Source organism: Lynx canadensis, chromosome B4 (genome assembly GCF_007474595.2).
Source record: "Lynx canadensis isolate LIC74 chromosome B4, mLynCan4.pri.v2, whole genome shotgun sequence".
NCBI lineage: Eukaryota > Metazoa > Chordata > Mammalia > Carnivora > Felidae > Lynx > Lynx canadensis.
In genome coordinates, this window is record NC_044309.1 from 133,804,605 (window position 1) to 133,818,095 (window position 13,491).

General features: G+C 49.6%; 1 protein-coding gene across 2 annotated transcripts in view; it reads left to right on the top strand.

The window, feature by feature from the left end:
• L3MBTL2 (L3MBTL histone methyl-lysine binding protein 2) overlaps positions 1-13,491 on the top strand; it is a 20,611-nt gene continuing 7,120 nt past the window's right edge. For both annotated transcript variants that reach the window (XM_030320754.1, XM_030320755.1), the window contains exons 1-8: positions 1-94; positions 1,932-2,175; positions 3,450-3,583; positions 6,799-6,922; positions 7,686-7,765; positions 9,380-9,497; positions 9,938-10,072; positions 10,345-10,433. In XM_030320754.1, the coding sequence (XP_030176614.1) occupies positions 71-94; positions 1,932-2,175; positions 3,450-3,583; positions 6,799-6,922; positions 7,686-7,765; positions 9,380-9,497; positions 9,938-10,072; positions 10,345-10,433 (948 nt within the window). In that variant the 5' untranslated portion in view covers positions 1-70. The remainder of the gene's footprint in view (positions 95-1,931; positions 2,176-3,449; positions 3,584-6,798; positions 6,923-7,685; positions 7,766-9,379; positions 9,498-9,937; positions 10,073-10,344; positions 10,434-13,491) is intronic.

Sequence of the window (13,491 nt, forward strand, 5' to 3'; positions counted from 1 at the left end):
TCGGGTAGAGCCGCGAGGCCAATATGGCTTCCTGCACCTGGTGACGGTTGAAGAAACGGTGTTAGGTCTCATGGAGAAGACCCGGGGCGTCGAGGTGAGAGGGAGAGGATTTCTCGCGACTGGGAAAGGGAACCCCGAGAGCCTCGCACGGGCGACCGTTCTTTAGGCCTTTTAGCGACGCCTGGAGGGTGGAGAGTGGAAGGATGGATAAACTGAGGTAGTTAGGCTGAGCAGGGCCAGAGGCGATTGGCGTGGCCTTTGGCCCCCACACTGCTGGGGCCCACGTCCGGCGAGTGGTTGAGGGCGGAACTGCCTCCCCGGCCTGGGGGAAAAGGGAACTGAGTTCAGGATCTCCAAGCTCCTGAATATTCTTCGTCCTCCCTCTCTCGGGGTCGTCTCTTTAGGGATTAGGAGGCTCGTCACCTCCTGTGGGGACGTGAAGGGCTTGAAAGTTTAATAAAAACTCCGCGCCTGCAGCGTTCACGTGCATGATCTCCTAGTGTACTCACAACAATCCTGTGTTACTGTTTCGTTGTTAGGGTTAAAGTAGCCGAGGCTTAGAGACAGGTGGTGACTCCCCAGGAAGACCACACAGCTGGCAAGTGAAGGACATGGGCACTCAGTCCGTCTGTCCGGCTCCGAAACTTCCTCCGCTCTCCTCCAACCTGTAACCCACGCTCCCTTGAATCCTTTGGCTTCTGGTCACCTCCTATTTAAATGCGGCCTCTTTTCTAGTACGTTGGCGTGTGTAGTTGTAAACCCAGAACGGAATAGCCCAAAACTTCTATAAGGGTGAAGGAGAATAAGAATAATAGCTCGCGCTTGTAGAGCTGTCACTACCAGCTGGAAACAGAACTAGGCTTTGCATATGTCAGTCTTCACACCAGCCCTCTAAAGAAGGCGTATTGTCGCCGTTGCCCTGATGAAGAAACCGAGAGCAGCGAGGTTCAGTATCTTGCATACAGTCAACAGAGACGGGTAGAGACGGGATCCAAACTCAGGCAGATCTGGTTTTTGAAGGCCCGTGCTTTTAGCCAGTAATGATTGCCAACGCGTATTGACCACTTGCTACTTGTAAGCTGTTTGGAGTGCTGTACTTGTCTTCCCCCTATTTCTCCCGCAAAGCTTCTGAAAGAGGTGGTGTTATCCTCATTTACAGGTGTGGGAACTGATGCCCTGAGGGATTGACTTGCTGCAGATCATACAGGTAGTAGTCAGCAGTAGAGACAGTATTTGAGCCCTACGACCTCTTCTACTACATGCCAGTCAAGTTGATATGCAGGATCTCATTTACATTTCGCATCCTGTCCGCCAACTACGTTTCTTATTTCATAGATGAGAAAGTTGAGGCCCACAGAGGTTAAATGACTTGCCCAAGGACCCACAGCTAGTGAGGATCGGAGTCCAGAGCTATGGTACATACCACTGTGCTAAGACTAGCGTGTCATCTGCTTCCCAGTTCCTCCTTAAGGCAGTCTGCATCCCAGATTAACTTTTCTATGGCTGAAATGGTTTCTGAATTGAGATTATTTTGGTGTACATATGCTGAAGGGGGAAGAATGATTTTCCAATATACGTCTTCCCCAGGAAGTCTTTACGAGATAATTTGGAGTATTTTCACATCATTGTATTCTATTTGAATCATGTTAAAAGGTCATCATTTATGAATCCACAGGAGGAGCTTGGTCAATTCCTAATTCGTACTTTCTGTCTCGTTAAGCTATTCTGATGAGTTGTGGTTAAGAATTGTACAAACAAGAGTAAGGAGCCTGGTGTTTGCTAAAGGGGTATTTGATTCTGCGTGCCACTTGGCTCAGAGGTGTTGACTTGACCAAGAACTGGAAAAGGGAGCTGAGAGCCCACCTGCAGCCTCCCTCTGCATACACTAAGTCAGACCTGATTTCTCCTGCCTGGTTTGTATCTTTCATTAGGAAGCTCCATCTTCAGAACCTATGGAGGAGGAAGAGGAAGAGGAGGACGATTTGGAGCTCTTTGGTGGCTATGACAGTTTCCGGAGCTATAACAGCAGTGCGGGCAGCGAGAGCAGCTCCTATCTGGAGGAGTCAAGTGAAGCAGAAAATGAGGATCGGGAAGCAGGGGAGCTGCCCACCTCTCCCCTGCATTTGCTCAGCCCTGGGACTCCCCGCTCCTTGGATGGCAGTGGTTCTGAGCCAGGTGCTTTGAGAGTGTCCCCTGAAGATGGGGAGGTTTCAGGAGGCTATGGAGGAAGGGTGGGTGGGGGGACGTAGGCCATGTGGGCAGAGCCATCCAGGTGTAAGGAGCCGTTTGCTCTGATGTCTGAGGGCCTGTGACAGAGACACAAGTACCCCAAGCAGCCCCAAAGGGTATTTCCTCTGCTGCAGTCTGATTTCAAATTGCAATTTCCTTTGTTCTTTCCTACAACTATATTTATTTGGAACATATTAGATGCCAGTCATTAATATGGTGCTTTTACATTTGGGTGAGTAGCTGGTTGATTTTTAAACCTGGATGTTGAGAAGAACACCTAGAATGTTCTGATTACTATCTGGGGAAGGTCAAGGAATAGCTTGTGGGTTGGATGTGAGGTGTGGGGGGAATACAGAATCCAGTGACCTCTGAGGGAGAGGATTACTGATGACAGTTCCCATGGATCATCTGGAAGCTAGTTACCTTCTGAGCTGTGATGCTCGGACAGATGCTGGACCCCTGTGTCAGGGCCTCCAGTGTGTGGACTGCCTGTGAAGACAGGCTAGATGTCTGTGAGGATAGTCCTGTCCCTTGGTGCCTGAACTCTAATACTCTGCCACTTGACTCTTCTTTTCTACCAGTCTTCTCCCACCCCCACCCCTGCCTTTTTTATTTATTTTTTATTTTATTTTTTCTCCCTTCTGTCTTCTTCCAGCCATTCTCTTAGAATCTTAGAACTTTGGAACTAGAAAGAACCATTAGAGACTGTGGAGTTCAGGTGTTCTCTAGCCTGGCTGTACATTAGGATCACCTGGGGAGGTTTTAACAGACTACAGATGCCTTTGTCCCACCACAGACCAGTTAATTAGAATCTCAGGCTGGGTATTTTTAAAGCTACTCAGATGATTCTAATATGTCAGGCGTGAAACATTGATCTAGTTCAGTGGCTGTATAGATGAGAAGAAAAGGTACCCACAGAAGTTAATGGCATTTTAGCTTCTCATTTTCTTCTTTACAAACTTTCCAATACTCACCTGTTGCCCTGTGGATTTGCCTTAGCTCCACTGTTGACATATAACCGAGGGATGTCAGGCAGCTTACCTCAGACAAAGCAGATTTCAGTTGTATACAAACCTCCTCCTCCTGTTCCAGGCCTGTCAGTCTGAGTGGGGGCTTGGATTCACCTGGTTAATGTGCTGTTCGGGTTTTGAAGGGCCCATCATTTTGTTTGATCTGGGGTGACCGTATCAGGTGGGTCACGTGCTAAGTTCTCTTCCCAGCTGTCTGTGAGATGTGTGGTATCGTGGGTACAAGGGAAGCCTTCTTCTCCAAGACTAAGAGATTCTGCAGCGTCTCCTGTTCTAGGAGCTACTCCTCCAACTCCAAGAAAGCCAGTATCTTGGCCAGATTACAGGTAAGAGGCAGTTACTCGGAAGACCTTTCCTGGGGCCCTGGGAGCTGAGACAGGAACACCCACCTGGCTGATGGCAAAGGGGCCAAGAGAGCTTTGGAAGGAGTTTGCTTGTGGCTGTCTGAGGTTGTAAACTTCCTGCTATTTATTATGCTCTCAAAATTTAGCCTGCAGGGGAATCAATCTGTAAATTACACACTAATAGAGGTGCCCTTCAATCCCCACCTTCCCCTGCCCCCAGGAGTCTAATGCCTTTAGTAAGTTTTAAAGAAAAGAAGAGCCTTGGGGGAGTCTGGTGCCCTTTGGTCTTTGCCTCATACTTTTTTTTTTTTTTTTTTTTTAAAGTTTGTTTATTTTGAGAAAGCTAGGACATGAGCAGGGGAGGGGGAGAGAGAGGGACAGAGAGAATCCCAAGCAGGCCCTGTGCTATCAGTGCAGAGCCTGACGCCGGGCTTAACCTCATGAATGGTGAGATCCTGACCTGAGCCAAAATCAAGAGTCAGATGCTTAACCAGCTGAGCTACGCAGGTGCCCCTGCCCCATACCTTTATAAATGCTCTGAAAGGAAATTAGGAGACAGGCATACATTTACCAGCCACGGTGGGTTTAGGAAGTTGATGCCTGGTCTCTGATTCCATGTCATAGGCAGCCACCTAGAAAGTCTTACTAATCTTTAGTTAATTACTGACATTCATAGAAGTTTTATAAATGGAAGGATTCTTAAAGAGACGTGTTGTCTCACCCACACATTAGTTGAGAAGTGTGCTGAGGTTCAGAGAGGAAGAGGGACTTACCTAAGGTGGTTCTGTTGGGGGAGCAGCAGAACTGGGACTGGAATGTGCTCTCAGGCGCCTAACGTTGTGTTGTGTCCTGGTAACTATGGCCACCGTCCATGACACCGGTTCTCACACCTTGCCTGCACGTTGGGATCACCTGGAGAGTGTTTAAAATATTAATGTTTGGTGCAACTTTTGATCTCGGGGTCATGAGTTCAAGCCCCACATTGGGTGTAGAGATTACTAAAAAAAATAAATAAATAAACAAGCTTTAAAAGAAGTAGTAACAAAATATTGATGCTTGGTCTTACTCCCAAAGATTCTCATTTAATTGGGATGGAGTGTGGCCTGGACACATGGGCTTTATAATTATTATTATTGTTGTTGTTGTTTTAAGTAATCTGCACCCAACATGGGGCTCTAATTCCTAACCCTGAGATAAGAGTCTCATGCACTGCCTCTACCACCCTAGCCAGCCAGGTGCCCCCTGGACATAGGGGCTTTAAAGAGCCCCACCCAGGTAATTGTCATGTGCAGCAAAGTTTGAGACCCACTGCTCTGACATTTATTGAAAGTCACAGTAGACCATGTCTCCTGCTTTGTGCTTCTGTATACTTTATTTCTCACTTTTGTGCATAATCATTGTTGTTTCCCTCACTGTGTAGATTTTAGTTAGGGCATAGAAAAATCTCTCTCCTCAGTGACCTAATAAATAGTATTGTTAATAGCTACAATTCAGGGATACTTGCTAACTGAATCCAACCAACCAATGCTCTCTTAAAAATGAATTTTTAAAGTTTCCTATTTTATTTTTTTAAGATTTTTTTCCCCAGAGAAATCCCTACACCAAACATGGGGCTTGAACTCACAACTCCAAGATCAAGAGTTGCATGCTGTACTTACTGAGCCAGCCAGATGCCCCTTAAATTCCTATTTTATTTTATTTTTTATTATTTTTTTAAAAATTCCTATTTTATTATTTTTTTAACGTTTATTTATTTTTGAGAGACAGAGACAGAGTGCGAGCGGGGTAGGGGCAGAGAAAAGGAGACAGAATCCGAGGCAGTCTCCACACTGCCAGCACAGAGTAGAAGTCAGAAGTTTAACGGACTGAACCACCCAGGTGCCCCTATTAATCTTTTTTTTAATGTTTATTTATTTTGAGCAAGCAGGGGGAGGGGCAGAGGGAGAGGGAGAGAGAATCCCAAGCAGGCTCCTAGCATGGGGCTCAGTCTCACAAACCTTGAGATCATGACCTGAGCTGAAATCAAGTGTCAGACACTTAACCGACTGAGCCACAAAGGTGCCCCTTAAATTCCTATTTTAAAGGCTCAGAAGGGGCGCCCAGGTGGCTCAGTCGGTTAAGTGTCCGACTTAAGTTCAGGTCATGATCTCGCGGTTCGTGAGTTCAAGCCCTGCGTCGGGCCCTGTGCTGACAGCTCAGAGCCTGGAGCCTGATTTGGATTCTGTGTCTCCCTCTGTCTCTGCCCCACCCCTGCTTGCACTCTGTCTCTCTCTGTCTCTCAAAAATGAATAAACGTTAAAAAAATTTTTTTTAAAGGCTCAAAAATTTTTAGTAACTTACTCAAAGAAGTTACAAATTGAAGAGCCAGGACTTTGCCCCAGGTCTGTGTAAACTCACATTTTTATTTCACTGATTTTTTTTTTTTTCAACGTTTATTTATTTTTGGGACAGAGAGAGACAGAGCATGAACAGGGGAGGGGCAGAGAGAGAGGGAGACACAGAATCGGAAACAGGCTCCAGGCTCTAAGCCATCAGCCCAGAGCCCGACGCGGGGCTCGAACTCACGGACCGCGAGATCGTGACCTGGCTGAAGTCGGACGCTTAACCGACTGCGCCACCCAGGCGCCCCATCACTGATTTTTTAAAATAAATTCTCTGGGCTTTTCTCATCAGTGCTTAAGTTACAAGCTGTAGACTAGATTAGTGGCCTTTCACTCTTGGGGAGGCCCCGTGGAGCATCTGATGAAAGCCACAGACCTGCTCTAGAACATTCCCATATGTGTACAAAATGTTGCCTCCTAGACCTCTGTGAAGCCCACTGTCTGCCATAAATCTGTGGGAGCACCTGATGAAGGAGATGGCTGAGAGTTGAAGCCACTGGGAAAAGTCCCTGGAGGAAACAAAGGCTTAAAAGACAGAAAAGATACAAGTGTCCCTCCCTGCCCTGTAGCTCCAAGTGACCTATCCCTCCGCATTTGAACAATAGCTAAGCACTTACTGAATGCCAGGCATCAGACAGTAACTCACATCCTTGCAGCCCCCCTTTGAGCCAAGCATTGTTATTGTTATGCACTTGATTTACAAATGAAGGAACTGAAGAGGTTGAGGGACTGAATCCCCGGATTTAAACCCAGACCTTCCAGATCCAGCGCTCCATTCTCAGCCATTAGGCTACCCACGTGCTCTCCTCCCTCCAGGGAAAACCACCTACCAAGAAAGCCAAAGTCCTCCACAAGGCGGCCTGGTCTGCCAAAATTGGAGCCTTCCTCCACTCCCAAGGGACAGGACAGCTGGCAGATGGGACGCCAACTGGGCAAGATGGTAAGACAGCAGAACACTGGTGCTCAGAAGCTGCCAAGGGGTTGGGAATGGGGTGCCAGGCCTGGGCTGGCCCTGCCTAGGAGCCGGGAATGGGAAAAAAGGACAGCTACAGAGTGTCCTGCCCCAGGCTCACTGTGGACTGCCATCTTCCCTATTTGGTAGGGATTGTGCAAATTACCCCAGAAAATCCCTTTAGTCACTTCTGAGGTACTAGGACCCCTACTCTTGATAGTTCAGAAACCCAGAATTTGCTGCTTTTCTTTTGTATCGCTCTTAGCCCTGTGGCTTCTGTGTCCCATGGGCAGTGGAGACCCCTGTCTGGTTTGGAGAGGGGTGGCGGGATAAGGAAAGTAACCTTCTGAGTGTGCGCAGCAGTTTCTAAGCGTGCAGGCAATAAGCAACTCTGCTCTAGGTGGTCTGTTTTTGGCTGTAGCTGAGCTCTAGACGCACAAGGGTTGGAGGGGCCTACGTGTGTGCCCCTCCCATCCATTCCAATCGGCTGTGACCAATGAGAGGTTGAGGGAGGTCTAAAGAATTTAAGCCCAAAGGCCTTTGAATTTCCTTGTCTTTTCCGGGGAAGAAAGATCAGACATTTCCCCCTGAATGCTTCCTCTACTCCTGAGAGTCTGTCACCCTTTGGATAAGGTCCAGGCCTGTTCTGATGGCCACCAGTGGGGCAGGTATGGGGCTGCCTGGGTGGGGAAGGACCTGCTTCTATGGCTCCTGGGCGTCAGGTTCCAACTCTTCTCTTTCTGCTCTGCAGCGCTGGTCTTGGGTTTCGACTGGGGGAAGTTCCTGAAGGATCACAGTTACAAAGCTGCTCCTGTCAGCTGTTTTAAGCATGTGAGTGTCCTGGAGATGGGGGGCAGGGGAGCAAGCCGGGAACTCGGGTGCTCGCCACCTGTCTCACCCGCCAGCCTCATAAGCGTTCCAAGCTGGGCACTGGCACCAGAGAGCGAACAGTGATGAGGTCTGGGTGGGCGCAGTCCAACTTTGCCACTTGCTCCGGTTTCCCTTTCTGTCCACCTTTTTTTTCAGAGTCCTCCCACAAACCCTCACTGAGGCCTTCTAGCACTGCGCTTCCTCTCTGAGGTCCTCACTCTGCTTGTTTACGTACTGGAGCTTCGTGCTAGAAATCCTTTCCTTCTTCTTTCCCCTGTGTTCGTGTTTTCCCATGGAAAGCTTGGTGCTTCTGGACTGCCCTGAGCCCCCGAGTTCCTGGGAGGCGGATGTGGATGCCTCCTGGAGCCCATTTCAGCACAGAGAAGCCCCAGAAGAGTGAGGCCAGGAGGAGGGGTGGGGTGCTAGGCCTGGAGTGGAAGTGCAGGCAGCACGTGCAGCCTGTGGTAGCCTGCGGGCCAGGGAGCCACCTAGAGCCACGCTCTCCTTTGGCCTTTCAAGCCAGTTTGCTAACACCCAGGAAGTCAAGGAGGAGGCCTCTTGACTCGTGGAGTCGTCTGACCAGAGTCACATCCTAGCAGCTCCTGGACTCCCGGTGGAGTGCTGTGGACATGGGACAGTGGGAAAGTCTCACTCTAGTCTCACTGTAGTCCCATGCTAGTCTCACTCTAGTCCAAGGCTCACACCTTCCTTAGTAGGAAGCTCTTTTGCCCTGAGTTTTCACTGCAGGGGAATTCTGTCACAATTGCACTCAACACACTGGATTTGATAAGCTCTGCCAGGCCGGCCCCTTTGCGCCTGGGTAGCATAATGGTTTCTAGATTCTGTGACAGACCCATTCTCTGGCCAGAGAGGTAGAATGGGATACCCCGAATAGCTTAAGCCAGGGCTGAGAATGAAAAAACGGTGAATTTCTCCAAAGGAGAATCAAGATGCTCTTGGTTCAAAGTGAGGTTTAGATATCAGGGAAAAGCCAGCAAAAATGGTCCGCTGCTGATGGAGAGCATCTGAAGAGGAGAAGACGGGTTGGAGAGGTAGAAAAAGAATGTGCCAGAAATAGTGTGTGAGTAGACCACTGTGAGAGCCGGCGTGGTGATAGCTGAGACACTACTGGCCAGGCTTGAGTGAGGATTGAAAGAGGTGGTGTTTGTGCCAAGGACAGTGCCTCGCTGGCACTGCGATGTGGCGAGCACTAGGAGGTGTCATCACTGGCACACAAACTGTCACAGGTGTGCTATGCCCAAGATGATACAGTGAGGAGGCGGTCCTGTAAAGATCAGTACTTGGGGATGACTCTGGATGTGTGACCACTGCACCGGCCCTCCCCTCCCATCGCCCCCACCCCATGCCCTGAATCAGCTCTTTGAGGACAGTGGACTCGTTTTGCTCATCTCTTCATCCCTAGTCCCATGCCTGGCTTGGAGTGACAGTGAGTGATGTGAGAAGTTGAGGGGCAGAGAAGGCCACAATGACTCATGAGGCCAGCCACTCTTCCCTGTCTGCTCAGGCAGCTCACTGTCTCCCCCCCCCCCCCCAAATGCTCTTGTGCCCACACAGGTCCCACTGTATGACCAGTGGGAGGACGTGATGAAGGGGATGAAGGTGGAGGTGCTCAATAGCGACGCTGTGCTCCCCAGCCGGGTGTACTGGATTGCCTCTGTCATTCAGGCCGCAGGTGGGTATTCCTCTGGCCAAGGCAGGGTCTGAGTTTGAAGACTGACATCCCCATACGGTGGGGGGGGGGGGGGGGGGGGCGGCAGTGTTGCAAGCAGAGGTTGGCTGCATCAAACACAAAGCCCACCCACTGGAGTTTCTGCCTCCCTTCTTGGCTTCCAGGAAGCCACAAAGCATGGCAAGTTTAGAAACTCCCCCTTTTAAGTTTTTTCCCAGGAACAATCAGGCTATAAAAAATTAACTCTCATGCGGTGCCATACCGCTTTCCCAGGACATGACATGGGTTTGTTTTGGCTGTGACCGTTGTGGACAACAGGGACCCCACTTGCCTGGAAGGAGTTCTTGGAATAGGAGTCAGTTTAGGCTGGAAAAGAGGGAAGGCCTGAGAATATACCTTTCCCCATCCCACCCTTCCTCATTGGTGCCCTTTCCTTCTTTCAGGGTACCGGGTGCTGCTCCGGTATGAGGGCTTTGAGAATGACGCCAGCCATGACTTCTGGTGCAACCTGGGAACAGTGGATGTCCACCCCATCGGCTGGTGTGCCATCAACAGCAAGATCCTGGTGCCCCCGCGGAGTGAGTTGATGAGAACATTCCCTGTCCTGGTTCCTGCAGAGCCCATGGTAGAAGGGGGCACTTTTGTCTTAGGTTAGACCAGAGCAGAACTCACTCGCCAGCCTGCTTCCTGTCCTCCCCAGTTCCAGAGGCCCCGGGGCCCGACAAGTGGTACAGCGGGTTTTAAACCTGTGATCGCTGGCCTGAAGAGGCAGAAATCAGTTGCTCTGGCACCCCCTGTCGGCGGGAGTGTTGCCAGGCTTTGTAACGAGGATTCTGCCGTGTCTCCACAGCCATCCATGCCAAGTTCACCGACTGGAAGGGGTACCTCATGAAACGGTTGGTGGGCTCCAGGACGCTTCCTGTGGATTTCCATATCAAGGTCTGGCAGTGAGCCCTGGGGGTCTCCTAACTGATCTCCTTCCTGCCCCTCTCCCATTTTCTCTGTCCATGCTACTCACTGGAGTATTTTCCCTAAGACTCCCTTGCTTGACAGTTTTTAGCAGCTTCATGTTTCTTTTGTTGTTGTTGTTTTAATTTTTTCAATGTTTATTTACTTTTGGGAGAGAGAAAGACAGAGACAGAGTGTGAGCTGGGGAGGGGCAAAGAGAGACACACAGAATCTGAAGCAGGCTCCAGGCTCTGAGCTGTCAGCATAGAATCTGACGTGGGGCTTGAACCCATGAACCATGAGATCGTGACCTGAGCCAAAGTCGGGACACTTTGACTGAGCCACCCAGGCGCCGCACCAGCTTCCCGTTTCTCAAGGAAGGATGTTGGTTGCTCTCTCCCTTCCCAGTTTAGTGTCAGCCTCCTCACCAATCCCGATTGTGATCCAGCCACGTCAGTCATGTTGCTTTATCCCCTGTTTGCTCCTCCAGATCCTTACCTTTGCTCATAGCATTTTCAAAGAGCATTCGTTGCATAGATTTTAAGTACATGGATACAAGGAACTGTGGGAATACAGACCCTGTATTTAGGACTCTCCAGTCTGGCAGAGGAAAAAAGTCAAGCACAGAAATAATTCTATGTGTGTGTGTGTGTGTGTGTGTGTATGTATATATATATACACATATATATATTTATATATATGTGTATATATATATACACACATATATATATATTTCTATTTATATATATACATTTTTTACATTTTTTAAGTTTAAGTGATCTCTACACCCAACGTGAGGCTCGAACTCACAACCCTGAGATCAGAAGTCGCATGCTCTGTCGACTGACCCAGCCAGGCACCTCTAAGCACAGAAATAATTATAAATAGCCTTGATTATGAACCGGAGGTGTGCCTCCAAATCATCGCTGTGGCTTTTGATTTTAATTTTTAAAAATTTAGTTCTTTAATTTAAAAAATCACACACATGGTAAAAATTCAAAGGGAGTACAGGATTCATGGTGGAGACTTAGTGTCTCCCACCTCTGTATGCCAGACCTCCTGTGGTGGCGCTCGCTCGCATAGGGGCTTGGGCTGCCTCTGAGGCTCCTGGTCGGTGCTCACAGGTGCATTTCCCACCTCGCTGTGGTAAGCTTCACAGCAGTGAGCAGGGAGACGCAGAGCAGGTGCTGCCGGGACACATTGCTGAACCGGCCTTGTATCAAGGAAGTCTTCATGGAGAAAAGGCATTTGAATTCTACCCTGATGGGTAGGGTGTGGGTGGTATGGAAGCCAACAGCTGAAAATAGGGAAGGAATAGAAGTTGGGCCCATCTCATCCAAGGTACCGGACGCCTGGTGAAGAGGTTGCCACCGCCTGGCTGGTGGAGAGTGGGCCTTTGGTAAGGAACGGTTCCAGCAGCTCAAGGAAGCATTCGCTGGCTTTTTTCCTAAAGTAGAAATGAATTTTCCTTTATTTGATCTTGTTGGGTACCATCCATTTACTCTTTATTTCTCTGTATTTTGCTAATTTATCTTTTCATATCCCCTTTCCAAAACTATAAGCTTTGTCTCCTCTGCTTCTCAGAATGCCTTGCATGGGTGATGGGTTCGGCATTTGAAATTCACTCAGCTGGCCTTTGTCTGAAGGCAAGGCAGATGATCGTGGGTGGTGCGGGCCACTAGTGTCATCAAGGTGGCCTGTTCTCTGCTCAAACTAAAATGAGCTTGATTTCTCAGTGGCAGAGCATGGTTCCATGTGAACTGGTCAGCAAGCACATAGTGACTAGGTGTCACATACCCAATCCTGCAGTGGATACGGAAGCAGCTGCCTCTGAGGTTTGTTTGGCAGCAAGGAGGATAAAGGGGGTGGGTTTGTAAACGAATCCCTGATCCACATCCAGTCCAGTTCCGTGGATGCCCGCAATATGATAAGGGCCGGAGTACAATGTTTTGAATGAAATGCTGAGTACAGTGTCTTGAATGAAAGACCCACCAGCCAAGGCCAAGGGTGTGTACATGTGTTTGTCAGGCGAGAAAAAAACATTAACTGAGCACTAACTCTGTGCCTAGTTGTGTGCGTGGAGCCGAGGAGGTAGAAATGAATCCTACCAAACCCGACTCCTGCCCCTACTGGGCTCAAGTTCTGGGTGTCACTAACCAAAAGGGGCACCGAGGTGGTATTGGGCTGTGGGCTGCGCTGGGTGGGTGCAAAAGAAAGGAATGACGGGAAGGGCTAGGAGGGGGAGGTAACCCAGGGGACCCCAACCCAGGCGTCACCTGAGTCTCCTAAATGAGCCAGTCAGGCAGTCCGTCTGGGGGTGTTCCAGGCCTTGAGGGGAGGGCTGAAGGGTCTGTGGTGTAGGACTCTGTCCGCTTTTCCTGGTGGCTGCTTTGTGATCACTGAGGTGCTCCCCCTCCTGGTGGGCTTTGAAATCGCACTGCTCAGCCCGCACCAGGGCTAGGCTGGGTGGGGCTGGAAAAGCCCTATGGAGCTCACTGGTCCCATTTCCCTGCCCCAGGCAGGCCAGCATCAAAGTCACAGTGAACCAAGAGAATCTCCTACCCCTTATCCGTGGCCTGCCATCAGGGCACTAAGGACAGCTTGTGGGTATTTTGGTCCCCATCCCTTGCTGGGTCAGAGTAGGAAAGCCGTTCAGAACAGCAGCCCAGGGAGTTCAGAGCTATAATTTGACATTTGGAGACACAGGGCTCTGGACACGAGTGTAGTATGTGCCATCTGCCCAGAGGTGGCAGGAAGTGGGAAAGAGCACAAGTCTGGACCCTAGGACAGTTGCAAGGCTCAGCTATGGCACCAATGGCTCTGGGTAAGTGCGGCTAAGTCACCTGAGTTCTCTGGGATACCCGTTGCCTTAGTCTGAAACGGATCTCGTAATTGCCATCATATTGACTGACTGGCCTCTTGGTGCATATGTTGTAAGCTGTGTGCTGCTTCTCGGTATCATTCTGGGGAATTAGGGTTCCAATTGGCGTTCCCGTCCCACAAGGGTTGAACTTGGTGGGAAGGGAAGGCTCATCTGCTCACTTCCTTG